We start from the raw sequence: 27947 nt of genomic DNA on the forward strand, positions 1-27947 counted from the left end.
TGAAGGACTGGATAATTTATCTTACTGTACCAGGCTCTGGCTGCCTCGACAGATCAGTGCTGATGAAAGTGTGTATAATAGCAGCATACCGCAGGAAGAGGCTGCCAAAGTCCATCACTGTTGAGGTTTCTGTCATCCACTAACTAACAGCCATGACCGATACTTCAGGCTGACAACTGTCACTGCTCACAAAAACAACGAGTGTATCCTATTGTGTGCGACAGCACAACGTGTGCTCCATTCAAATCCAGGGCAAAATTCACACAGGATATTATTCACAGATTGATTCAAATCAAATGCTGCTGAGAAATAGTAAACAACACAGACAAAAATGTTAATGGAAGTAATTATTCAAAACAGATTTTAAGGGGAAAAAAAAGATGGGACTTCAATGGTAAAAATTAAAAAAACATTTTAGTAACAGAATATCCTTTGCATGACATCTGTGGTGATATATTACCTGCATAACTAAGTAACACTGACTGAGAGGCAGTGCCAGCCTCACTGGTTGCCAGACATGTGTAGTTCCCAGCATCCTCTGGAAGGGCCCCTCTGATGGTCAAGGCTCCATTCTGGTTAAGACTCAACCTGGACCATACAATTCATGCAAAATTCATATTTGTTGACTCTTCATATTTACACGTGCAGAAAAACAGAAATCCGTCTCTCAACCTTTCTGCTGTTCTTGGTTATGATGAGAGAACTTTTTTAATTACATTTTTTTAAAACAGACATGTAACATATGTGTGGTTTAGAAAAGAAAAAGACATCACATCTTATTCTGGAAATCTTATATTTTGAATCTCCAGAGTCGTGCAAACAATATGTGTCAGTGGTGCATGCAGTAAAAGGCAATGTAATGACTCTGACTCCTTTTTGCCAGAGGTGTTGAGCGGGCAGAGAGTTCCCTTACCTCGGCCGATTAGTGAGGAACATGTTTCTGTGGCTCCAGAAGAGCTGGGGAGGCGGGGAGCCGGATGCTGAGCAGACAAGGCGGATCTCATCCCCTCGAGAGAATGCCTGGCTCTTGGGGTGAACTACCACAGACGGAGCCTCTTTAGTGGGAGTGAAACAAAGGAAAAACATCCTCAGTGACTCAGCACTTTGTCATTTTCACATAATGTCATTTATAACTTCCATATCAAAAGTTTGACAACAACAAATTCCTGATGATGTGGGATATAATGCAATTACCAGGCACACCATGCCTAACATCAAGACTGGGGGATCATAGTGAGGGGAAGTTTGACATTTATTTGGCTGTTTTTAACATTTATTGCAAACATCTGAGGGCATGCCCACAAGAAGCCACACTTTTCAACATTCATCAGTTCTGTCTGACGAGAAACATTTTCTGAGGAGGAAGTGGCTCAACCTGACTGCGAGGAGGTTAAGCCAGTAATGGAAACCAGATGACGGGGGCCTGAGAGGGCCATGAGGCCCCGGTGTGTTAAGCGTTTGAACAGATGACCTGCAGCGTATCATCCTCTCATACCTGGGACAAGAAGCCACACAGTGATTCTGCTGACTCCATGGGCATTGGCAGCCACACAGTGGTACTCCCCACGATCCTGAGTCAGCACGTCACTGATCTGTAAGGATGAGTTAGATAGCAGCTTCACTCTCCCTGCGCTGCCCTGGATGATACGACCTGCTCGTTGCCAGGTCAAGTTGTGGCGCATGGAGCCTTCTACCTGGCAGGACAACACAGCAATGCCTCCCACAGAGGAAGTCACATTCACTGCCGGTTTCAGGATGGGAGGAGGCTCTATTTTAGCAAAAACACAACCAAAACATCACACAGGTGAAAACATTGCACAGAGATAGTTTTGCTTGACGATCCTGTGATGAAGGTGAGATTATTAAAAAAAGGCTAAACGCTCTTTTGAAGTTCTTTGGCTTGCAAACAAATGAGAAGAGGTGTGTGATTTCTTGCATTCTTCAATCCGTGTGTGACATACCTCTAACAGTCAGCTGTGTTAAGGCACCTCCCTGTCCTGCGCTGCTCTGTGCTATGCACTCATACAGGCCTTCGTCCGCGGCTGACGCATGAGCAATTTCCCAGGATGTTATGGCAGAAGTCCTGATGCAAAGACACGTTTGGATTTTTGGCTGGAGTGTAACCACAGAAACATGCTATCATACATCGCTTTTGATTACTAACTTTGGCACACGCTACGAATAGTTTTCACCACAAGTCAGCTTCAGTTCATGAATGTAATTGAAAGCAGAACCTCAACCAAGAAAGAATAGGTACTTTGTTAATTTTCAGGATGACATAATTGATATTGTAATGTTTACAAAGTTGAGTGTGTGTACCTATTTCCTTACAGATGAGGCAATAAAATGGAAGAGTTAAACAGCACTAATACTTTACAGGCATGCTCTCTAGTAAGAGTAGTGAGTGAGCCAATTAGTGCTTTTTACAGCAGGTAATGAGCACATGATGCTGCAGCATCTGAAGGAACTGCAAAAGAAGGTGAGCCAAGGTGAGTAGCAACTCACTGAAAGAAGGTCTCCTCTCCCAGTTTAATCCCATTTCTGGTGAATCTTAGCCTGTAGGGAATGTCACTCTCCACTGAGCAGCCAATCACAGTGCGCTGCATGTAGAAGCCTTCTACCACATCGGGCATGCTCACAACGGGAGGATCTACACAAGGGAGGAAGTAAAAGTTTAAGATCAGCAGAGAGATTAATGAGCTGTGAGACAGTGTGTGGCTCTGGTCTCTGTCTCTACAAGGAGGGGGGTGGTCGTGCCTGGAACTATGTTGGTGTAGGAGACACTGGACAGCCTCTGGAAGTGGTACCCCTCCTCATCTTTGCCTGTCACCTTGATGTAGAAGCTCTGGGAGGGGGTGCGGAATTCCGGGAGACTCCACAGTCCTTGTTGGCCGAGGTCAGAGGGCAGAGGAACAGGGATTTTGCGCAAAGAGCGACCTGAGCCTGATGTCAGCTCAACATGGGTCAACTCACCAGGAGGTTTCAGACCTGTACATTTCAGCAAGACATGGGTCGGGAGACCTAGAGGAGATAAGGGACTGCCATGAAGTCATCTTTTGTATTTGAGCTCGGGTAATTAACACTAAAGAAGCTAACAGGACAATAACTGGCACCTTTTACTGGCCTTTCTTTGGTTTGGTTAAACTCAGAAACAGGCACACTGGAAAAGCCAGCCCGGAAGTCGAGATTGCTGACACCAGTGACTCTAAGAGTGTGGCGCCCACTGCAGCTCACCTTTAGAAAAATAAAACAAAAAAACAATAGTATTCAATTGGGTTACTGTCATTTAATTGTCTGAGTAGGATATTGATGAATAACCTTTAGTTTCCAAGCCCCGGGTCTGGGAAACCTCAGGTTGACGACACGAGCGGAGTTGGGAATGTTCAACAACTGTTTAAGCCCCTGTTCCACACCAACTACACGACCTTGGGGGGAAAAAACACAAGATCAGCAACTTTCATTGCAAACCGTGTTTTCCCATGTTTGGGAGCACAGAAAATATTTTTCCTTAACAAAGCAGGAAAGTAAAGTGTTGTTTACCAAAGGGATCGCTGAGTTCAATGTGTGGTGCTGGTCCACTAAGGGAAACGGTGACCTCTCTGAGGCTGGGGTCAAAGGGAATTTCCCATTTGTTCTCCTGAGCATTGTCGTGGTTGGAGGACAGCAGGTGGACCTTCATGGCCTGAACAGTCTCCTCCACCCATTTTAAAACCTGACAGGAGGCAAAATACAGCATTAAAGAACTACAACTGAGGAACATGACATGCTGGAAGAGACAGATTCTTCAGTGGGTGAGTTTGACACATTTCAAATACAAAGTGTCAGGGTATCCATCTACACTTAGAAAGACAGGACAAGCACAGGAAGGAAGAGACTCTGGCCATTCCCTGAAACCCCCATCGACCCCATTCCCCAACCATGCATTGGGCTGCTCTTTGTCTGAGACTATTCTTTCAGGCGCAAAGGTTTTCCTCAGAGGAGTTTTTCCTAAACAAAGGAAAAGGGAAACAGCTCAACTGTCAAACTGATAATATACAGTTTTCTGCACTCTTAAGCGTGTATTCCCAGAAGAGTCTCTCTCACAGTAGAAGTCTGTCAGGCAGCACTCCCCCTCCCGCAACACAGCTTTCATGAATCATAAGACTTGTTCCTCAGAACAGCAAGCAGTGTGGATGTGGGCTGGGAGTGATGAGCCTTTGTTTTAGAAATACACTTAAAACTAAATATTTCACAGTTCCAACCTGACTAATGTGCAAGGTCAGCTATGAACCAAAATGGCCAGCGGTTTCTAACACTTTTCTGTTGATAGCAGACGAGGTTGCAGAGTGACACGTTAGTTTGTGGGAAGCTCACTTAAGCCATTCCAACACTCAAAGATGAGTCTGAAATGTCGGTAGACGGTTTGATTAAACAGTATTGAATTTCAAATGTGAGGATCACTTAAACAATAATGTATCTCTCCAGGGAAACATCTCGGACTACAAAAATTCAATTTTGACAAGTGCTTGACCCTCCAGGTATAATCATTATCATGGTATTGCTTTGGAGTACAGTTTACTATGTTTTGTCTAAATGAAAACAGAAGCAACTGCTGTCTCATATGTGTTTGACATCATATGGAGAACCATTACAGCTGAGCTGCATCTGCATTGAAACAAACTGAAAACATTTCTCCAATAGACCCTTGGAGACAGAGCCAGGCGCAACACATTTTAAGACATTTATGAGAAAAACAAAAAAGACAAGCTTTGATAATGTAATTATTAGGCCTGAGTTTTGTCTTTCAGGACCACTGGGTGCTGACAGCAGCTGGTTGCTTTCGCCATTTTGGAAACAGCTGTAATGTCAGCCACATGTGCAGCCATCACCAGCAGAGCAGGAAACTGCTAAGAAGTGACCCACATCTGCCCCAGTATCACATCTATTTCGTTTGCACGACAGCAGAGAGGTGTGGACGTTGCCCTGCCCCCAGACCTCAGATAAACGGAAGTGGAGTGTAGAGATGGGACGATTAACTATCCCAGCCGTGGTTGGTCTGGAGGAGCACACTGAACTCTGCAGCTACTGTACTCCCTGCTTAAACCACAGGGAATGGAGTGGATCTAAAGTCCTGTGAAACCTCATCTGGTGTGTCTCAGTTCAAAGAGCTTACGGGCTGTTAGAGGAAGGGCCCCACTCTGCTGCTATTAATAGAGGTACGACAGACAGGCTAGAGAAGAAGTTTCAGTTAATGCGGGTGTGATGATGCAACCCCCCCCCGGGCATTCGTTGTCCAGGTATTACCCTACAAAGATGTTTTGGCCATTCTGTGGTTAAGCAGAACGGTTTGACCTCAACCGCCCCACGGTGGGCCGGGGTCAGCTTAGTCCTTGCACTCATTTAAACACTTTAACCTCTGACATTTGCAGGAAGATGTCCCATTACTGATCAAAATTATTAGAGCAATCAGTCCCAGATGGAACCCATCCTCATACTTGGTGGGTGTCTGAACATACCGGCTGCATGTGGCCTGCATTTGTGAAGGAAAGCTTGTAAGTAACAACTATTATCAACACCTTTTACTCACCACTGCATCCAAATAATGAGAAAACCATAAAAGCAATGTTAACTCAAGGCACCTGAGTTAAGTATGTGCACCTTGCTAGAAAGAAATACAAGAAATACTCGTATCCAGTGCTAAAAACTTCTTTTCTATATGCAGGCAGACACTACAACAGACATTATCTTGCAGTTAAAACATCACAGCCCTCAGACTGCCGATGACTAAGAATGACATCATTACCATGAATAGCACAGATCATAGTCCAAGTTTGACAGCACATTAGTGCGTTTTTTTTTTTTTTTTTTTAACTGTTCGTGCTCTTGTTTGCAGATTCCCTGGCTTATCATAACCAGTTAGATTTAAAGAGCGTAAAGAGTGAAATACGTAGATCCGACAATGAGCTGTTGTGTGAGGAATTGGAGCCAGCTCCACTGGGCAGCTGTGTTGGAAGGAGGGAAGTCATGACAGATCATATCCTGGGATTAAAGAGTAAAATAAGCAGTCTGTTTTTTCTCCACTCTCCCCAAGGAGATCACAAAAAAGACATTGTATATTTGATTTGGCTACATTTTATTAAACTGCTATTAGGGGGGAATATTTTGGATAGATTTATAGTACTTCTAAGGTTTTTAAGGATTAAAGGATTTGCATTAATTTGGTAAACGCATGCCACCCAAGAGCTACAGTCCAATCACAGAGGTCTAAAGGAGTGTGACGTGCAGTAATTCAGTGTGGATCCAAGAGTATGTGTATATGTACACTAAGAACATGTCAAAAATACTTTAGGCTACTTCAGCAGCAAACCATCTGTGGATGAAGTGTGAGGGCTAGAGTGGAATTGTTTTTTCTATTCCCTTAATTCTGTAAAACAAAAATGCAATTCAAACACTCCTTACGCAGTTGGCAGGATCATGGCGAGCCACACACACAGCTATTGTATGTTTAGCAACATGCAAGCAGGACTTGACAGGAAACAGACCACCACACATACACACGAACAAATCGGAGTTCAGAGGTTCAGTGGGCCACCGGTGAACAGAGCTGCTGGCTCCAGCTCAGTTCTGCCCAGCCATCTCCTGTGCTGACATGCCGGATACGAATATCTCTTTCAGAGGAAACTCTGGCTTCTTTACGTCTGCCTTGGAAGTGAGCCCCAGTGTCTTTCATAGACAGAGCTGCCGTTACATGCTGCTTCCGTTATAAAAGAGTCACTCACTCGTATCATATGACCAGGAAGTTTAATATCAGCTTTGGAATCTTTTGATTAAACTGTATGTAATGGCAGGCATTACATCAGTGGGTTGAACAGGGTTTGTTTTTGAAAGTAACAGTCAGTGCTGCCCGGACCTCATGTGCTCTCACCTCATTGACCTGCTGCTTGTCCAGGTGAAAGATTTGACCAGAGGAGGTGGCAGCAATCTCCTCATAGGCCCTGTAGCCAGGATGAGAGCGGTCCCCACAGTCCCCAGTCAACACAAATACCACCTGGGAAAGAATTGGCAAGGAGAGTTAAGAGGATTACTACTATTCAAGGCTATTAGAGTGTGTACTTTCTACAGACTTGCTTTCACTGAGCTCTAACACGATGCTAACAATCACTGTCATGCCTCAAATAGTCGCCGAGACTAAGTAACTTTATGGAAACTTTCCCTGCACAGCTAAATAACTGTAAAGTAATTGTAATGTAGATTTCACAGTGTGACATTGTATTCAGAACTGTAAACCAGGGGAGCTAGTATACATTCAACTCCTAACATCATATAAGTCTCATTTAAATTAGGAGATACTTACACAAGAATAATAAAATGCTTCTATACATGTTTTTCACAGTTTTGCATACTGCTTCTATGGTCATAAAGGATTGTCCATCTTATGTACAGTGAACGCATTCATATCTGACCATTAGCTAAATTTAAAATTGAACTGATACAATATCTGTATAGTCCTGAAATCTAAGCTCTGTAACACTTCATAGGACTGTACCTGTGACTGACGGAGCTGAACAAGCTGCAGAACATCTCTTTTCAGGCGGTAGTCTTTGGCTCTGGCATCAGTGAACACATAGATGAAGGATCCAGGAAGGGAAACCTCCAACGCTTTCTTTATGGCTCCTATACTCATCTCAGGGCAGTCACCCCCACCCTAGTTGACAGAATCACACATGAACAAAAACTCCTGAAAGAAATTAACTCTAAGTATCTCAATTTAAATGTCTTCCAGACCTATTTTATGCCGGTGAGATTCTGTTACAGTTCCGCCTTTAGGGCAGTTTCCCATTTAGAAATAACTCAGGTAAACAGGAACAAAATACTCATTAAAGTAACATTACGTAACCTCTGAAAGAAATTAGACAGTATGACGTTTTGAGAAGTTAAATCAGCCTTGTTAAAATCAGCACATACTGAGGTTTCACCACCGAAGCCTTACATGGTCTGGTGTGACGATTAGCTTATGATGTAAGCTAATAATGAACTTTAGATAAATCCTGCAATGTAACTGACCTTCCTGAGTCAATCTGCTCACTTTATGACTCTCCTAACTAAGCTCCTGTTAGACTGATACAGCAGTGACCATTACCACACAGTTGTATCCTGGGGCTATAGTGAGCTCTGTTCAGTAGAAGTTACATAGCCCTACAACACACTATTCACCTGGACAAATGTTGACCACTTCAGTGGACACAGTCCGTTAAAATAATCATTTAATGTGTTGTGGTTCACACCTGGACAAACAGTTCTTGCAGATCCTGCTGGAACTTCTTCGGGTCAGTGGTGACAGAGACAGGGCCAATATCTGCAAGGTTGGACATGTATATAATTAAATATCCTAAACAGAGTTTCACAATTAGTTTGGGAAGAGATGTTCTAGTACTGTACAGCAACATACTCCTAGAAATATTCAGCCTAACCAGATAAAGCTTAACTTGTTTTTTGAATTTTTCTTCAAACTCAACAAAACGACTATTTCAAAACAACAAATTTCGTTGTTTGGTCTCTGAGAACAGAACAGCATCGACAGTATCAATATCCCCTTTAATTCACAGCCTAATCTATCAGAACCAGAATGACTCCCTGTAGTTTTTGTGCAAGGCATGACTATCAATCACACACAATACAGAGAAATACAACTGGTGCACACAAACTGCTGAAACCTGTCTGGGGAATAATCATCTTCTGGAGTTGTAGTCAGCATTTTCTACTGGTTGACTTCCCGGGGTCTCAATCAGCAGCAGAGCCCAGCGTGATGGGCCCCAGAAGGCATCCAAGTGTCAGGGCCTGACACTTGGATGCCTTCTGGGGCCAATAGATGAAACAGTAAACATTAACCAATACCCATAAACACAAGCTTTTCATCATAGTTGTTACAGAGAAGATTCTAATCAGGCAGAGGGGAATCTCACGATTTCTCTGTTTGTGCTGGTTATTCCCACTGTCTAATGAAGTATCTTTGTGAGATTAATGATACAGAGTTTGCAGACATGTGTCAAACTGATGACATCTCTAACTCATTTCTCAATCTATTTCCCAGCAGTGGAGACTTTGAAGTCCTTGTCTCCTCCTCGTGAGTGCGTGTAAAACACTGTCACTGTCACGCCTCTCTGTCAGCCACCAAACTCCTTTGCAATCTTAGAAGTTTACAAGGTCCCCAAGGGCAGGGCACAGTAAACACAGACAAAATGCGTGGTGTTAGTACAGCCCACCACCCCCACTTCCCTCAGACTGGCTAAACTGGGGGCTTTGAGGGTTTTCCGGAGGTTTGGACTGAGGAGGGGGAGTGAAGTTGGGTGAGTGGGGGTGATTGGGGTAATTACACTCAAGCAGACAGCATATGCTTCCCATCAGTGTTCAAACACCCTCCCCCATTAGAGCACTCTTATTTTCAAGCTGCAGCTTTCCCATATAGGATAGATGCACGAGGGCAAAGAGCCTTACCTGCCCCACTGACCGGCCCAACTTCTAAACTCAAATGTTCTTGCTTGAGGTGTTGTGTCAGTTTGAGACCACTGTGCTGCTCCGCTTACAGTTCGTGGACTTCTAATAAACATGTGCTGCAGGTTCTGAGATGGGTTGCGGTTTTGTTTCTGATCGTATTTTCAAGTAAAAGACAGTTACAGAAAACCTCTAATCCAATGACTGCAATTTATCCTAAAGTACTGTTTGGGGTTTTTAATTACTTCAAAACAAAACTGTTGTAGGGTAAAGTCTAGCCAGGATTCAGTGCAACGTTAGCTGTGGGATTATTAAATGCTGCAATAAATGGTAATAATTCATTAAAATGATCAGAACCCAATACTTGGTGCTGTGGATAATTACTTCAAGTGTTTTTAACAAAGCAGTACCTGGATCGTGGAAGGGGACAAGGACAAAGTTTTTGATGGGTCTGGTCCTCCGGCTAAGGGTCTTCTCCAGAATCCGTGAGGCGCCCTCTATCACCTGTTTCAGATCGTCGTACATGGAGCCAGTAACATCGAACACAAAGGCCAGGGTCGAGGCGCTGTCACCGGACCCAGCATCATCCTCAACCCGTGTGATTGCCAAGAGCCTGTGTGCGCTCACACAGAGCGCCAGGACCAGGCACTTGAATAAGACCCCGTTCATTTTTTAGATGTACTGCATCTGTCTGCTGGAATGAGGCGAATTACATTAAAAAAATAAGCAGAAGAAAGTTTATATTTCACAGCGCCTAAAACAAGCCTGGGACTTCTTCCAATCGGCGGAAGAAAAAAAAAATATTTGAAACAATAAGCCTCAGCTGAAACACATCAAAATCCAGTGTAAAATACTTCCACAGGAGCACATCGGCGCGTAAAGTTTGAGGAGCGGGTGGACTGGCTCTGTGTCGGAGAGCCCCTGGAGAGCGGGCGCTCTGACGCTTCAAACGGGGGCGGAGATGGGTATTAAAAGGTTGCCGAGACCCAACCTGATTTTTGTGTGTGTGTGTGTGTGTGTGTGTGTGTGTGTGTGTGTGTGTGTGTGTGTGTGTGTGTGTGTGTGTGTGTGTGTGTGTAACTCGACCCCACTGTGACTTCCAGGCTTTAACTCTATCCAACATTCCCCTTTCAATTTGATTTTCTTCAGAATTGAAGTGGGCCCCTGGGGAGCTGGTCTTTAGTAGATTTGCGCACATTACCAAGGGAGTCTGGGGTCTGTATTTTAGGCACGGCGAAAACATTGTCTCAGTAACAGCCTCGTTTTTATAAATAGCCATCGTTTATATTCAGCTGACACCAATCTAATTTTATACATAGCCCATCCTGACAAATATCCCCTTGGCAAATGAATGGATGGAAATTCTTGTCGTGTCATATCGAACTTTTTTACATTGCTGATCTGCATTGAAACGGGTTTTTGAACATTAAACATTATTTTGAAGCACTTGACATCTAGCTATGCCATAGCTTGACTAAGGAGACCAGGCCTCAAAGAAAAAACTGCCCTGATTTTATGAATGTAAATAATTCATTGTCTTCTTCCAAAAGGGCAGGGGACTCGAATATGTTAAGTTGGTTCTTCGTTTCAAAATCTGCTCATCTTTTGCTGCACTTAGTTACAGATGCTTTGAAACCTTTATAATATAATACAAAGTGAATCCGAGATGTTTCCAAAGCCTAGAGCAGCCTCCAATCAAAGCTCTGGGCCCTTCAGGTCTGAACAGGCCCAGGGAACAGACAGACCCACCAGCCTCTACAAAAAGCAGCTGAGCCTAATTAATCCACCCATCAGTGCCAAGACATTACAGATGTATGCCCTTCATTATTCATCATACTATCATGCAGTGCAGGCTTATATACCACAGAGCAAGTTGGCATGTATGCTGTGTTTCAAAGCATAACACGCACTAAAGCTTGACATTAAATTGCTCTGCATCTGTGGAGTAGTTCAGTAGCTCTATACCAGTTTGAAAGAAAAGTCATTTTAAATGAAATGCAGCAGAACACTGTAAATTTGAACAGTTGACTTTACTTGAAAATAGTGGGGCAACTGTTTTACCACGTCAATGTGTAACCAAATTTAAGCTAAGTTGCAAAACCACTGGATGTAAATGTACTGTTTTCAAGTAAACAACAAATTCAAATTCAAAGCAAGATTACTTCACAAATGTAAGTAAGCTTAATTCTAAATATTCATATATTGTAATGAAGTATTTTTAATGGGATTACTATACTGTTTAAACTTATTCAGCTTTGCCATGTCAGTACACACATATCATGAATTCGACGACTTTACCAGAGAGTTGGAAACTCCTTCCTACGTATAAACCTTTATGGTCGTTATTTATTTGAAATCAACAGCAGCCTTTTCAGATTTTGAACAGTCAGCTTCATTTTACACAAGGAAGTTGAGGCTGCAGCTGTTGGAGCCATATTGTACCAAAATCAGCACTAATACAGAGCTTGCTCCAGCCAACTCTGTTAAGTTCTGAGTGCCTGGGCGAGGGATCGGCACTGAACTCAACTCTACCCTTTATCATTCTTATAACTACTGTGAAAAATAACCATCTAATTTGCATTAAAATTACACAGAAAGCTTCTTGCATATAAGCATTTTATGTCTGCTGGGAAGTCAGCTGGTTTTGTTTCGTTTAACTCAATTTAGCCAGATACAGCACATCAGCTAATCATTTCCAGTTAAAAGACTGCACATCAGAAAAAAAATGTTGACAATTTAAAAATATTTGTTGAAAATGTTGCGTGACGGAACAACCTGAAATAAAAAGCGAAGAGGACCGTTTTCTCTGGTTATGTCCAGACAAGTCCAATGAATCAGCCAATCAGTTGACAGAGTGCTGCAGTGGGTGTGGTCCTTTTGAAAACATCCTGTATTTAAGTTCATTCAAGTTAAAGATGTTAGTGACGCCAATGATTCCCTCGGTAATGTAAATAAAGACTGGTTAAAACTTGAGAGAGACTGATAAACTTGCTTAGTTATGTCTATTAAGGTTTATTATTTGCAATTACAGTGAATTTGTATTTTGGATCATTTTTATCATGAGATTGCCATAAGGACGTTTATATTTTGCGAACATCTGAGCAACAGTCATTCAACAAAGCAGCTCTCTAAATTATTAAAATATGTGCATCTACAAAAATTAAAAACATCTTCAATCGATTCCAGGCTAAAATACAGTGATAGAAAACTTTGCCACATAAATGCATTTTATTCTGTGCTCTTATACTTTTAATCAATAGGTAAATGACATTTATCATTTAGTAAATTATAAGTTGCATAAGGCTTTAGAATCATTGAGGGTGATAAAACATCTTAATGAGCCAACTAAAATAATCAAAGAATGAAAAAAGGCATCATCACATGCTCTTGTCTCACACAGGACAAATACAAAGTAGACAATTGCAAACACTCGCAAAAAGCTGTATAACCAGAGCTGAAGACTGTTGTACCTCCTAATGACAGGGGCTTTGTGTGTGCTGAGTGTGGCCTATGATGCTCTCAAAAGACATAATAAGCCTCAATTTAGATGTAAGCTGCAAGAATCAATTCAGGATGTTGCTGTGCAACACTGTAGGCACTAGACGTCTGTCCTAACAAGGAAGTGAAAACACATTTGGATGCACAGACTGCAAACATGATAAAATAATCCATAGAAAATTCGACACTCCTTCAACACCCTTATTTAAATAAAACCCTGTTTTCTCAGGAAAAGGAAACAAAAACAATCCCACAATAGTAAAAGAAATAAAAGTAAAGTACACCTGAACACTTTTGATAAAAAATAAAACTTCATTCCATTTTTATACGGAAATTTCCACAAACGCAGCAAAGCCAAAAATAAATTACCATTATATTTACATTATACAATGTACACTATACTGCTTTGTTGTTAGTGATCACATTATCACCAGGTAACACATTATTTTTTAAAGATTCTCTTAGGTTTAAGAGTCTTTCCATGTGGTGATGTAGCAGCAGCAGTTTCTCCGAGCCGTCATGTACATCCCCTGACTTAAACGTATGTGAACAAAACACACACACTAACATCTTCAAGGGAATTCAGTTCCATGGAGAAACACAACACTGAGCTTGCAGAAATGTTCATACACAGTCCACAACACTCGGGTGCATGCCGTGCCACATAGTTGTTGAAGCACAGATTTATACGTTTTTGTTGAAATTGCTGAATACTCCAACACATCAGAGGATATATTTGTTCACGATTCTTGGTGAAAATGTAGACGAGTAGCTACTTGACACACAGGGCCATATGGCACAGTAACAAAAGTTTTCAGTCAGCTTCTGGGTGAGCAAGTTAAATGTGGTTTCCTCACGTTACAGGCTGTGATGGTGCTGGATTGGTGGTTAACGCGCAGGAAGATGCTGAGTTTTTTTCCATCTGAGAAGTTTTAAAAGTGAGTTTTAAGAGATTTGAATACGTTACAGTATAAAGATTCATGATACCTTGGTGTTTTCATAAACATGCAATATAATCATTAAACAGTGCTACCGCATTACTGAAATATGTCTTCACAAGCTCTCTTCACAGTTGACAAAACACTGAGAAGGATGTCAGCAACAATTGGCAGTGGTCTTTGCATTACATTAGCTAGTGAGAGGAGAAGGCTGTTTCACTCTTCACTCAGCACCGCAAGACTATTTGATTGCCAGCAAACAAGTGGTGCTTTTGAATAATTCATGAGAACAAACTGAGAGCAGAAAGAGGCTTCTTCACAGTGGTTTCAAAGCAGCAAGTGATTTCCCTGTCTTTTATTCTCTGCTGTGATGAAACATATTATATTACAGCATTATCTTGAAGTATAGGTATGACTTGGGATTGAAAAATCACTCAAGCAAAGAAGTATGTCGATACTAGCTCATTAATACCCCACTCACCTTGCATTACTACACAAGGCCATCATAGAGTGACAATGCCTGAACAATAGAAGGGTCTGCCTTTGAGCCCTCCTGAAACTCCTGCAGAGTCAGCTTCCCATCTGCATTCTGGAAGAAGAATAGAGACTGAATGAAACTGAAGCCTGTTAGGGCTATAACACAGAACTACCAGCAGGGGGCAAAAGAAGCTCTCAAGCTAAATCGTGCTACTCCTGCTTATTGTGGTTAGACTGATCTTTGGTTGAGTGCACTTGGACAGTAGCCACTCTCTGCCAGTACAAATCACTAAGTGCTGCTGTGCTGCACCGCTAGGCCAATGAGCTGATCTTGGCTGTAGTGGGCTGACAAACACGCCCATGCAGGCTGCGTCTCATCTTTCACTGAAGCGGAGGGGCTGAGAGAGTGAATATTAGCAGAGAGGACTAGTAGTCAAGGAGACTATATATGATGTTTATAGACTGTGGGCAGTGTTAGTGACACTGATGGCTACGGTTATCAGCTCTAAAATTAACAGTGTCCGGGTCAAAATACAGAGAGTGACAACAAAGGTACATTCAGTTATCTTAATGGTAAACAAATAATTTTTACTACACTTGTGAGATGCACAGTGTGCTGTTAGTTATATCAACTGGTACCCAAACTGCTACATTATCAAGATATCTATCAATTTCCCCTTTAATGTGATTTCTATTGTAAAATACTAACCTTGTCCATCATTGCAAAAATGCGGTCCACTCGCTTTTCTGGTGTGTTTTCTTCCTCTGGCAGCTCCACAGTGTTTCCCTAGGGCATCAAATCATTCACTTTTAACAATTCGCACAATTCAGGTTTCAATTCCCAAAGTTTAATAAAACTTACCACCATCTGATATATGGCATCTACGATGTTCAACATCTCATCGCGAGTGATGTAGCCATCATTATCAAGATCATATAATTTAAAGGCCCCTGTATTTAAAGAAAAATGTTAAATATATAACATTTACTGCAGTGAAAAATGGTTGGTGTGCTCACACTGAGATCAGAAACGCAGTATGATCTGAACATGTAAAACAAGATTAAACTACACATTTTCATGCATTACTCAGCACGTAGTACCTCATCTCTTTTTAAGTGGTCAGAATGATATACAAATAGGTGTCAGCCTTTAATGGAGAATTCCTACTTCAAAAGGAAACTGGACATTTTGAATATAAATACTGATCAACAGGGCTTTGTTACAGGTTCAAAAGATTTGGTTATAACTAAAGTTGAAGTTGGTCATGACCCAGATTCCAGAAGCCTACTGTATCTTGCTAATAATTCTTGTTATTCTTTAAAAACCCACCAGTCTTCTTTCATATGTAATGCACGACAGCCAATCCTACATCCTGTCATTTAAATGTCAAAAAATAAGGGAGGAGGGTAAATCTTCTTACATCTTAACTTCTCATCCAGAGTCCCCCGAGAGGTCACTGACAAGGCCTGGATGAACTCAGAGAACTCAATGCGTCCATCCTGCAGAGTGACAAAAGGGAGATGGAGACAGAGAGAGAGAAAGAAAGAAAAATAGAGGAAATGGCCCAGAGACAATATGAGCATATTACTTCACACTTGCTGTAGCTCTAGTTTCAATTCCTTGCCGTTCTTTCATGATGTCCTTGCTGTGTTCTCCTCAAAAACTGGCCCAGCCGTTTGCTTCAAGTCAGCTGCTATTTTTTGCCCTGCACCTGGCTCTCTCCTGAGGCAGAAATATGTCACCTCTGGTCATTAACAAGATGGATGCTACACCCTCATAGTCTAAAAGTTACAGCACAGAACCATACAATCACTGTGCTTTATATTTGGGTTGTTTGAGGATGATTTACATTTGTCTAGTGATTTAACATCATAAATGGACTTGGCAGATAAATCTGTCTGACAAGATAGAACATATTCTGCTCTGATGCTTTCAGTTTAGATTTGTCAGCATACTGTGCACTGAATCTTACTACAGAAGCTTGAAATTTCCAATTACCCTCCTAATATTGCGGCCTTCGGCACTGTGCTGCCTTCTGTGGTCTGAAATGTCTGCTAACATGGATAATATGCAAATATAATTTGAAAGCTCAAAGTGGCTTCAGTGCCGCTAATTTAGACTAACTCATCAAGTTATGATCCACCCTCAAGCACCGGCATTCGACTTACTCAAACTACAATGCTGTGCTGCATAAAAGAATCACCATCCACATTCGGAGTGAAAACAACTGCATTTGAGAAACAATGCATTTAAATTGGCTTTCTAGTTGTGGAGTCTTCAGCCTTCGGTTAATTCATATTCTTACCAGATATTAAAAGGACTGTAATTCCACCAAAGCTTCTCCAACACTCTGCTACAGTTCTGCTGTATTGTTTACTGGTAAGCACTATGAGTTCAGCTACAGTTCTTGTTTCAGAAGAAAAAGCAAGCGTTCTTCATGACCTGGGGGTTGACTGACTTTATCACTACCAGAAATCAGACTAGCAGGACACTGCTGAAGTCATGCACTTTTCATAAAAACTGCAAAGATCAATGGATTCTCTGACTATAGGATACCTAACGCTAATGAAGACTGTAGATAAACATCAGACAGAGACTGATTTTCCTGACAAGAAGCTTCTTAACTGGAGTCAAGAACATTCTGGAGGCTCACAGACATCACCAGGAGCTTTCTTTCTAAACACTTTTTGAGGTGGATTACTTCAGCCAAATGTAGCTTTGGCCTTGTTAAAGTTGTTTTGTCATCCTATTCTTCAATCCTTAGAGGATACATCTACATGACAGGCCAACAGTGTTATTTAAAGCATCGCTGGGATGTTTCCCTCTTACCTCCTGAAGCTCAAAGTGAAACGTCCACATTTTTAAAATTCTGTGTGTTATATTTAGAGACATCATCTTCACCTTGGTATTATTTATACTAGAAAATTATTTCTTGCACAAAACTAAGAGTAACAAATATATGTGGTTATATGTAATTACTGATGCTATGACTCATCTTCAGACAAACAATGATTTGTGCTTTTCTAATACTGACTGACAATGATTAGGAGAAGGATTCCAATAGGTGTGAGTAGTGTTTTGTTATGAAAATCCAATATAAGCAACATGTAACAGAATTGTTATGCGTTTGTCTATTTGTGTTAAACTAAAATCTATCCACAAGTACAAGAAAAACTAAGGTCATTAGACATCAAATACTTTCCAGAGAACACTGCATACATGGGGTTTCCAATTGCATGTCTTGCTTTAAAATTTACAGTCTTTTGTTAAAAACAGACGTTGAAAATTGGTCAGATAAACAATCTGAACCTATCTTAAACAACCTTATGTATACACAGAACTTATAGTTCTGAGGTAAAAAGGGCATTAAATAACAAACAGCAGCAAAATCAATTGAATTTCGATACCCTTTACCATTTCTTCTGTGCAGACTCTGGCTGTCCAGAAAGAAGGAGACTTACTTAGCTGAATAAAGACCTTTAGACTAGCTCTAACTTCATACACTGCTTCTTTTACCAAGTCTAGTTATGTAGCAGCAACTCCAGACAAACAGCCAGTCTCAAATTATTTGAAATAATATAGAAAGTTAAATATTATTTCTACTGTGTATATTGACAATATACAAACGGAGAATACAAACCTTATTTTCATCAAATACATTGAAGACAAAAGAAGCAAACTTAGTGGGATCTCCAAAGGGAAAGAACTGCTTATATATCTTCTGAAAGCCCACAGCATCAAGCTGCCCACTAGGACAATCTTTAATAAAGCCTTTGTACCTGAAAAAAAATACATAGAGAGAGAGAGAAATATTAATAAATGTACTGAGTACGACAGGACTGTACAACTTCTGCAGAAGGCACTACTGATTCAATTTGAAAGGGTGTGGTAAATCAAAAAGGTAAAATGCAAAGCTTTGTGTCACATTCACAGACAAAATGATCACCCTTGACAAAGAGGCCAACAGTGGTTTACTCCTAAACAAATTACTCTAGTTCTTTTTTGATAATATGTAAAGCTGATAGATACATATGTGTCCTCCTTGTGTCCTCTCCCCGATGGAACATCTCTATTCACCTAAATATAGAAGCATTTCATAACAAATTTCAATCATAGTCACTTAACATGGGCAGGTAACCAGTATTTCTTCTAAACAAACACAGCAGCCACAAAGTCAAACTAGACTAGGTCAGGGAGTAAGGAAAGGAGTGTTAGCCTTTACAAAAATAAATGCTAGATGAAAAAAAGAAGCAGGAAATTGCAGGGAAATAGTAACAATTTCTAGTTCTAAAAAGCATCACAAAAAGCTTCTGCTCTTGATCACAAGCAAAAATGACGCAAGTTCACCCAAGGGAGTACTGCATTTTCATGTCGGATTCAGTTAAGGCTGTTCAAAATAAGGCAGGGCTGTAATTGAGGCCAGAGAGAGTGTTCTGATGAAGAATGAAGGCCGAGACAGATCTTTTCCACTCAGATTCTGGCTTCGTACACCCCTTAAATTCTTTATGTTTAATCTGCCTTGAAGATAATGAAGCCAGCTCCAAAGGAGATGGAAAGATGCTTTGAGGAGCAGCTGGGTAAAAAGTCCAGAAAGAAGAGAAGCAAACAAGTGGGGCTCTCACCCAGTGTCACCATGTTCCTATAACACACTTAAAGATCCCCTTACAAAAGAACTGAGAAAAATAGTGCATTAGAAGTTCAATTTATATGACAATATCATAAAATAAAGCTGTAAAATCATTTGAAGAACTTAAAATAAATAAAAGAATTTAATATGCAATGTTCTTACTTTAGTGATACCGAGGCCTTCTAAAACAATGGGGCAATAAGCTAAATATTTACTAACCATAAAAAAATATTTAAAAAAAGTACAGGCATAGATAAATGTAAGAATGAGTTGGGCAGATTATAAACATAAAAATATGGCTAAAAATCTCTAGTTTAATCTGAGATAAAATCAAATGTTTGGCTAACAATGAGATGAATGGCTATGTTATAAAAATCTAAACGATGGAGGCAATGTATTCATATGTACTGATCAGCCACAATATTAATACCACCTAGCGGCTTTATTGCTGTGGATGAAAGTGTTAAGCATTAGAAAAATGTAATTCTGGCTATGATCAACAGGTGTCAGAACACAGTGCATCACAGCTGGCTGTGAATGGGGCTTTGTAACTGCAAACCAGTCTGAATGCCTCTGCTGCCCCCTGTCCACCACAATATAAATACCACCTGGTAGTATTAATGTTGTGGCTTTTTGGTGTATTTGCATTAAAAGTAAAAGTAATGTGAAAATAAGTTGTTATTTCTTCACTTGTACTTACGTCTTCTTTGTTTTTTATGTTTTTGATGTGTAGTTAACATTATTCTACATAAAACACTTGAAACGTGAGTGCAAAATGTATATTGTTAAAGGAAATCAATAACTTTTTAGAGTACAAAAATGCAGTGCAGACCTGGAGACAGCTCACTACAGGGTGGAAAAAACCAAAATGGTATTTGGAATGCAGAACACACAATATGTATCATAATCCAAAGCTGATCCATATATAATTGTTTGGCAATTTTAAAAGTAAAACTATTATAAAAGGCTGAACGATACTTAGTGGTGTGTTTAATATATTGTGCTGTATGTACTCTACCAGACCTATTTTAAGTGCCAGATATATAGCAATTGTAAATAAAAAGCTGCTGAAATGGGACAATTTGAATACACGATTAACAAAAACAATTCTGTAACTTTCCTACTGTAGTTCGACACAGAGCAGACACCTGTTTACAGGATCATGATGTAATGATCCACAATAATCCAAAATAAACACTTATTTTGTTAACAAGTGCTGTTAGTTAATATTTCCAGGTGGGTTCATTATCAGCAAACATAGTTTACTATAAACAAACTACAATTTACAATTATTAAGCTGGAGGTCCAGTATTATTACATTGTGTCTGCTTATCACAGATAAACGGTCACCAGCAACCACAAACAGTGGCAGTGTAAAAGTTACACAATGTGATATTGATGAAGTCACATAAAAATGTTAAAGGTTCTGAGTGGATAAATTCATCCAAATAAATTGATTAATGAATAAAAATTAACAGACAACAATAATGTGATCTAGACATCATTATAAAGACCGAGTGGGGTTGAAACTGGTCTGTATTTTAAAATGCTTATGCCTGACTAAATAACAGCTCTACTGCAAACATAATGAAAGTTCAATTTATTCGTTGATAGAAGTAGCACTTAGCCTGTGAAAACATCTATATTGCAGCTTTTTAAACTCTGAAAAAAAAGGATAAAATCTTACTTTAAGTTTGGGTTTTAAATTGCACGGTCGGTTCAATGATGGCCTTTTTGAGTTGCGTTATAGGAAATACAGTTAGTAAAAAGATTTAAAGAATATCCCACCCTCTAATTCTTAGAATTTGACCACTTTACATTTATTCTTCTGAGTCTCTGAACTTGGGGAAGTGCATTAGGAAATCACTATAACTTTTTGCCTAATGGTTCCTCCTTTATGGACAGTTTTTGGAATTTGCATTTAGTGCAATTGAAATTGATTGAGCAACATAAATATCAACCTTAAAAATTCACTACAAGACTTTAGTTAAAAATGTTATTACTTACCTTGAATATTAAAAATAATATTTACTTTTTATTGTCAAAGCCTTAATAAAATTACTGTCACTGAATCGTTTTGCCGTGCAACTAGTCGTCAGTCATGCATTTGATTTATGAGTCTTGAACTGCATATATAACACTGTTTACTACAATTAAGATGCTACATTTGCACCTACATAAGCTGTATACACACAGAAACCGGTCCAGATAAAGTAAGTCCTGCACCAGTACAATCTTTGCCTAGTGCTAGCGCTTCATCAGTGTCATAATCAGAATCACCTTCATTTGCCAAGAACACATCACGTACAAGAAATCTGACTTGGTGACACTGGTGCTAACACACATTCATGGTCACAATGTACTTGAAGTAGTGTAATAATGTAACTATGCTCTGTACTTGCAGGGACACAGCAGTTGTGACATTGTGCATCAGACCACGCTGGGGAGCCGGCATGAAAATAAAGTATTTATTGCTGGCACTGACCCCTACTTCTTGGCATCTATCATGGTGGTTCGCTAAAGAGTTGTGCACAATGTTTCTCTTCCTAGCTGGCAAGAACATCACTGCGCTATGGCATTTTGTTATTGATTTCAGGTGAGCCTCAAGCATACTAATGATGTTCCCTTTGAGGAGAATTAGAAAGGGGAACAAATTTAATGCACAACACAGGCTTTTATCTAACCCTGGTAATTCTTCTGTGTCTGTGCCTGTGCTCTAATTACACGCCATCTGGCATTTCCCCTGGTAAAATTCCCTCTCAAGCATCACACTCAGTCGTGTTGATTGGTGCTGATCTTCAAGTGAGGAATCATGCAAAGTTTTCTGTGAAAGACAGCAAAAGTGATGGGGAGCTAACTGACTCCACAGACGGGGTGAAGAACGTTTAAGATTATTCCACCTAGGTGCACTCAGGCATTGTTAGAGACAGGCCAGCTCTGGGGCCCTGGACCTCCCAGTGAGCGCTAATATAAATAGTGCTGTGGCTGCAGCTAATGTCGCCGCTGTGTGAATGTGCCCTGGCTTCTTCCTCCTATAAACCTCCTAACAGGGGACATGCTTTGGAGGCAGAGCTCCTTTGATGCATGTGGAATTAGGTCATGAAATGCAAAACCAAATAACAAATGAAGTGTGAACACAGAAGAATGATCACTATGGGCTCCCTATGACACACACTATTCTTTGCTATTCGTATCCCAAGAAGAAACGGCCCAACAGCAGCGTGCAGCAAACAAAAGCAATGACTACCCTCATGCTTGAATCATCACTTTTTATGAGAATGCATTGTCTCTTATCTGTGTGCCAGTGGCTGTCAGATTGCGCCTTCAGAAAAACACTAATGATCACCTTAAGGTGACTCTCTTTCATCAATAAGTTTCTTTTTGATATATTTCAATGTACATGTTACAACACTGTGGGCAGAGGCTGGGAACATTCAAAGGCTAGAACTCTGCAAGTTGATGGTCACACTGACTAATAGACACAGAATCTGACAGGAAGGATTACTAATCAGTAACCTTGTGGGGGCTCTGTGGTCATGTAGTCTGTAAATGTCTGAAAGTGAAACAACCTTGTACCCCCGTCATTCTTTTGTTATCAGACATCCCTTTTGCAAATTGAGCAAAAAGGTTGTTGAGGAATGCATCATGGAAATGTTTATATCAGTGATATCAGTAAGTCGCAGTAAGGCTTCAAAGTCATTCTATTTTCAGAGCTCATCTGTCTTCATGGCAGTGTGACAGAGATGGCTTCAAATCAAGTATCACAAAAATGCAACTACCCTATCAAAGGATCGAAGAAACTAAAAAATATAAATTATACTCCTTAATTCTTGTGAGATTTGCCAGTAATGACACCATTGCTAATATATGCCTAGTTACACATAGGGAATATGAAAAACTATTGGCAAAAATGAATGCATACACTTACCACTGTTGCACTTCTTTCTCTGTAACTGTAAAAAAAAGAAAAGAAAGATGGACATCAGCTCAGAGGAAAACTTTGGTTGTCCTAGAAAAAAAAAAAAAAGTTGCTCCTAAACACAACACATGCCAAGTAATATCATCGTTAATCATCTTGGCCCAGTCCTTTCTCACACAGTTTCTAACTTGACCAAAATATTCAACAGTGTCAACATGTAATTATTGGAAAATAGCCATCTTGAATTGAGTGCAGAATTAAAGAGATTCTATCACACAATCATATGGAATGAATAATCATTTCTCCTGGCCAGTAAAGTAGATGACAAGTGGGCGTAAACCCCAGGGAGACACAAAAATGACAAACAGGGCTGAGGGAATGAAGGCCAGCCACAGATCTGAGAACGATAACAGTTTAGGATGTGTTAGCATGCCCACACAAGCACCATTATCTGCCAGTATCTAATCAACCAATCCCCTGACGATTTGGTCTTGTCTTTTTAACTTTCTCCCACATAACTAAAACAATTTTTGGCTTCTAGCTCTCTTGGGTTACTAACTAAAATAAGGTCTCAAAAACAATATCATAACTTTAACATGGTTATCGGTTGAGAACAACTTCCTGAATTCATGCTGATGTAGTTCTGAGAATAATTAACATCTATAACAATTTATTTGAGGTCTAAGGTGAACTAAGAGGCATATAAATACAATAACTTCTAGCTAGTTAATTGATAATTTCTTGTAGTGTAATATTTAACCTTGTCATGGTTACTACAAAGGTATACAAAGTTCGAAGCAAAACAAACAGTGTCTAGACATTTTTGGGTGAGTCAGTTTTTATTGCATAGAAGGAGACTGTTCTGCTAATAGCAATGTTATTATGAAAAGGGTCAAAAGAAGTTTTTATAAACACTATTCTCTAATATGAAGTTGAATGTCTCTAGTCTCTAGTATGAAGTTGAATGATGGATAAAGAGATCAGGTCGGGTAGCCTTCAACTGTACATATCTCAGCCTCAATTTGTTCTGGTCAGCTTTTCACCAAGAAGGCCACCATGTGACCTTTTACTAGGCAATAAATGTCAGGGTCAATTTTATGACTGTCAGCCAAGCCAATGTAGTCAAAAACTGAAGCAATTTACCATGGCTGCAATTTAATACAAAAATGTATTAGCCTACAAAACTAAATCAGAGGAATAGGCAATAATGCAATCAGCCAACTGGAGGAAAGTGCAAGGCCCACTCAACCAGTTGGCCCTGCAGGGTCTGCTAGAAGGCATCCAGCTTGCACTTTGTCACTGTGAGCTTCTTTATGGTATCGATGACTTACAAAATCATCACGAATTTGCATCAGCTTAGCCAAAATCCTGCAGACACTTTATGATGACTGCTGTTCCTTCCATGTGATAACATGCAAAGGCTGAAACCACAATGACTTTAATAACCACCGTTTTCACTAAGAGCAAGTTAAACCCTGCATAGCCAGTGTTCGCAGAGCTTAAATTCACTTTTGTCAAGTGTTTTACTGAAAATATCATGTCATAATAATATTTTCATGAAGATGCGTTAATTTTCAAAAGTACACCAGAGAAGCAGAAGACAGATATTCTTTTGAATTAAACTAACCTTATATTTCGCCAGACATTGTTAGCATGTCAATACAGAGGGCATTATTTACTGGGGTGGGGGGGGGAGCGTATTTCTTCTACCACTGAAACAACAAGACATACACAAGGCCCCAATCTGTCAGGAACCAAAGGAACGTGTTGACTAAAATGGCAGACAAAGCTTCTCATGGGAGAGCAGGAGAAGAGGCAAAAGGATGAAGGAAAGGAGCAGCAAGGGAGAATGATCACGCTGGGAGAGAAAGCCTGGTGCCCCTCTTAGCGATGCTAACCAGATAAGCTCCTAATTATACTATTTCATTCCCTCCTCAACGAGGGCAATTAGAGGATAAAGCGACACAGACAGGGTGAAAGGGTAAGAGAACAAGAGAGAGAGAGCGAGAGAGAGAGAGAGAAAGAAAGAGAGAGAGGGAATGACTGAGTAAAAGACAGTAGCGAGCAGCCCAGCCCAGCACGAAGCCCAATCTTCCTCCACAGCAATTTCCTGCCACAACAGCCTTCCTTGGTTCTGCTGTGGAGACCCACCACACAAATAACACTGTCATTAAGCAGCTAGTGGATGTCAACTCCCACCCACACCTGCACACTGTACTGCTGGAATAATAATAATACCACTGTGCTCCAGAAATAACACAAATGATTAATATATTGTCTTCCAAACAGACACAGTCATAATTATAAATGTGGTCTCTGTTCAAACTGTGAAGGGTAAAAAAAAAAAAAAAAAAAAAAATCTTCACAGCCTTAATAAAAATATTATTACTTGAAAGGTGAGATGCTGTTAATTTGCAATTTTGTGATTAGTTGACATTAACAACAAGAATCTATGTACTTGCAATGTTGTAGATAGACTTCTTTGGATCACCCTCCTGTTATCCCACTATTTCTTTGGGACTCAGCATCTCCATATTCATAAATCCCTTCAGCGTGATTTAAAGATGCTGATTACAACTTTTGTCTGACCTTTACCAATCACAATTTGCAGTTAAATGTAAATCAAACGGGGAGCTTATGTTGTTGCCCTGTTCTGTCGATAATGAGAAACAACTGCATAACCCCAATACATCCCAGTTTGCAGTATAAGTTACTGTAAAGACTGTTTGGAACACACTAGGCGGAAATTGTGATTTGAAAACCGCAGCATTGGAATTAACATTTTACTCACATTCTGTGTATTCTTTTACCTTTGGCTATGTTCCTAAATTCCTACACAAGCTAGCCGAAAGAAAAAAAGTGCAGGAATTCCTTTCTAGAGTCAAAAAGACCTGAAGGTACTCACAGTAGGTTTTCCTTGTCAACTCCTCCACCACTTCTGGCTTGAGCTTGCTGTTTGATTTACCCATGATCTTCAGCTCTCCTCCACACCTCCAAATCCACCTTGACTCACAGCAACTGTTACTACCTCCTCTCAAGTCTGCTCCTCTGCCAAAAACATACAACAAATGTGGGCCAGTTTAGACAGCAGTGAAATGAGAGAGACACGCTTTTGTTATGTGTTGGTCTGGAGGAAAAAAAAAAAGAAAAGAAGCAACTCCCATTCAAGCTAACCGAGTCTATCGTTCAGTGTGGCTCACTCTAGCAGGGTTCATGATCTGCTCAGTCATCAGTTCTGGCACTCCAGACAGACGAATCAAACCCCAGGGATCCTGCGGAAAGTGGCCGGTAGGTTGTTGAGTCTATACGAGCACTGCTGAGTGCCTATGTGTCCGCCTCATTTCTTCACAGCACTCTGTGGGCGAAGAGTGGCGTTTGGATGCGTTGCTACCTTCGTCCTTGGATACAAGAGTCACTGAGTGGCTGGGTTAAGCACGCTCACTCCCTCACAGTCCTTCTCTGTTCTTCTCACTCCTCCCACCCCTTTTTTCCCACCACTATCTCTATTGCTCTGGGTAAGTTACTGTAGAAAAGAATCCTCCCTCTTGACAGCTGAGATAAGGAGGTGTGTACCCTAAAATACTATGAACAGAGGTCATTTTGGATGCATCCCACTGCACTTTGCACTCACTCAAAGTTTTAATGCTAATCGCTGAATTATCTATAGACCTGCCAGTTTAAGAAAAAAAAAAAAGATTCAGAAATCATTCATGGAAAGAAAAAAAAACGAAGCCTGTTCTGCCAACTGACCGTCAAAAACGAGATCTGGTCCTGCACTTGAAATAAGCATGTGAGCTGTCTACCAACTGTACAAGCAGATTTGAAGAGTGACAGTTTTCTTTACTCCTCTGTTCTAACTCACAATTCTCCCTCCTTCCTGGCCTTATGACAGCCTAGTATGATGATTTCCTCCTCTCTGTCACATCAGACAGGAGATGAGGGATAATGGAATTTCTTTGTATCAAGGGTCTGACGTTGGCATGCACTGATGCCTAACCACGGCAGCTGTCTGAGTTACACAATAAAAAACTACTGTACAGCACTATGCACCTTCACTGCAAACATCTGTTCTCCGTGTCCATGATGACTGATGTCCTTCTGAGGGATGCCACGCTGGTAATCACCATCTTGTGTTTGCTCAAGCCTTGTCGGGTCCTGGAGTATTACTTAGACACTATGAGATAAACAGGCAACAGTTACAAAGAGGAATGATATTCATTTGCAGTGTTTTTAGTGGAAAATCTTTTCACTTGGAGCCACAGAGGCAGGAGCATTTGACTGGAAACACACAACAAACAGCGACCTTTATACTGTCTACCAAAAGCTGTTGAAGGCAAATGACAATGTCGAGTGAGAAGTGTGTAAAACACGAGCAATGACTTGTATTGAGGTATAATATTTTAACTTAAAACAATTTAAAAGGAGCAGCAACGTACTATAGCGTTTAGCCCTTTCAAGTCGCGTGCGGCTAAGACAAAACAGTACAACTAATAAACACACACAGCCAAAGTCACAACTAAATTAAAGAAAAGGAAAATGAAAGCACGCTTAGTTTACATATATTCATGTATGTTTTGTTTGAAGGGGTTGTCTCGACAGCAGCAAGTGGGATGTTGACTAACAGTACCATAGCAACACTCAGTTTATGGCTACAGCGCGAGAGGCTTGCTAGTCATTGTACACTCGCAACGTTTGGTACCCACGCTGTTTCTCGTAGCTAGCTGAGTGGACGGGCAAACGCAGAAAACACACAATGATTTTTTTTTTTTTTTTAATCAAAGCGACTTCGAGGTTACCTGCACTACAGAACCGAAAAGTCGCCGTCCTGTGGGTCAGAGCAGCTGTCCACCGTTGTCTTCCTCCACCGAGTTCCGGAGCGAGCGGCTCGCTGCTGCATGGATGGCCGTCCGTGCCGCTCTGATGCAGCCGTCAGGGAGTGACGTTACTTCTGGCCCCGGCCAGCTCAGCTCAGTGCCAGAGACGCTGACGTCGCGGTACCATTGCTCACACAGTGAC

At 40.7% G+C, this 27947-nt stretch overlaps 2 protein-coding genes across 5 annotated transcripts in view; both read right to left on the minus strand.

Annotated features, from left to right (window-relative positions):
• hmcn2 (hemicentin 2) overlaps positions 1-10386 on the minus strand; it is a 44197-nt gene extending 33811 nt beyond the window's left edge. For both annotated transcript variants that reach the window (XM_067521743.1, XM_067521742.1), the window contains exons 1-13: positions 9882-10386; positions 8265-8335; positions 7526-7684; positions 6905-7027; positions 3541-3712; positions 3319-3425; positions 3114-3234; positions 2758-3021; positions 2506-2650; positions 1962-2083; positions 1496-1768; positions 914-1055; positions 461-588 (exon numbers count right to left, since the gene is read on the minus strand). In XM_067521743.1, coding sequence (XP_067377844.1) covers positions 461-588; positions 914-1055; positions 1496-1768; positions 1962-2083; positions 2506-2650; positions 2758-3021; positions 3114-3234; positions 3319-3425; positions 3541-3712; positions 6905-7027; positions 7526-7684; positions 8265-8335; positions 9882-10140 — 2086 coding nt within the window. In that variant the 5' untranslated portion in view covers positions 10141-10386. The remainder of the gene's footprint in view (positions 1-460; positions 589-913; positions 1056-1495; positions 1769-1961; positions 2084-2505; positions 2651-2757; positions 3022-3113; positions 3235-3318; positions 3426-3540; positions 3713-6904; positions 7028-7525; positions 7685-8264; positions 8336-9881) is intronic.
• A 2081-nt stretch (positions 10387-12467) lies between these two features.
• On the minus strand, positions 12468-27947 carry ncs1b (neuronal calcium sensor 1b). 3 transcript variants are annotated; one of them, XM_067520774.1, is made up of 10 exons: positions 27728-27947; positions 26982-27105; positions 25837-25971; positions 22941-22965; positions 18026-18164; positions 15806-15884; positions 15247-15335; positions 15094-15171; positions 14389-14496; positions 12468-13891 (listed from the first exon to the last, which is right to left on the minus strand). In XM_067520774.1, the coding sequence occupies exons 3-9, from the start codon at positions 25898-25900 to the stop codon at positions 14398-14400; spliced, it is 573 nt and encodes a 190-aa protein (XP_067376875.1). In that variant the 5' UTR covers positions 25901-25971; positions 26982-27105; positions 27728-27947; the 3' UTR covers positions 12468-13891; positions 14389-14397. The 3 variants fall into 3 exon arrangements, with proteins under 3 accessions (XP_067376875.1, XP_067376874.1, XP_067376876.1); XM_067520773.1 differs by having other exon boundaries at positions 25837-25979; positions 27728-27942; XM_067520775.1 differs by lacking the exons at positions 26982-27105; positions 27728-27947 and adding an exon at positions 26106-26299 and having other exon boundaries at positions 25837-25979.

This window comes from Channa argus, chromosome 11, assembly GCF_033026475.1.
Source record: "Channa argus isolate prfri chromosome 11, Channa argus male v1.0, whole genome shotgun sequence".
Taxonomy (NCBI): domain Eukaryota; kingdom Metazoa; phylum Chordata; class Actinopteri; order Anabantiformes; family Channidae; genus Channa; species Channa argus.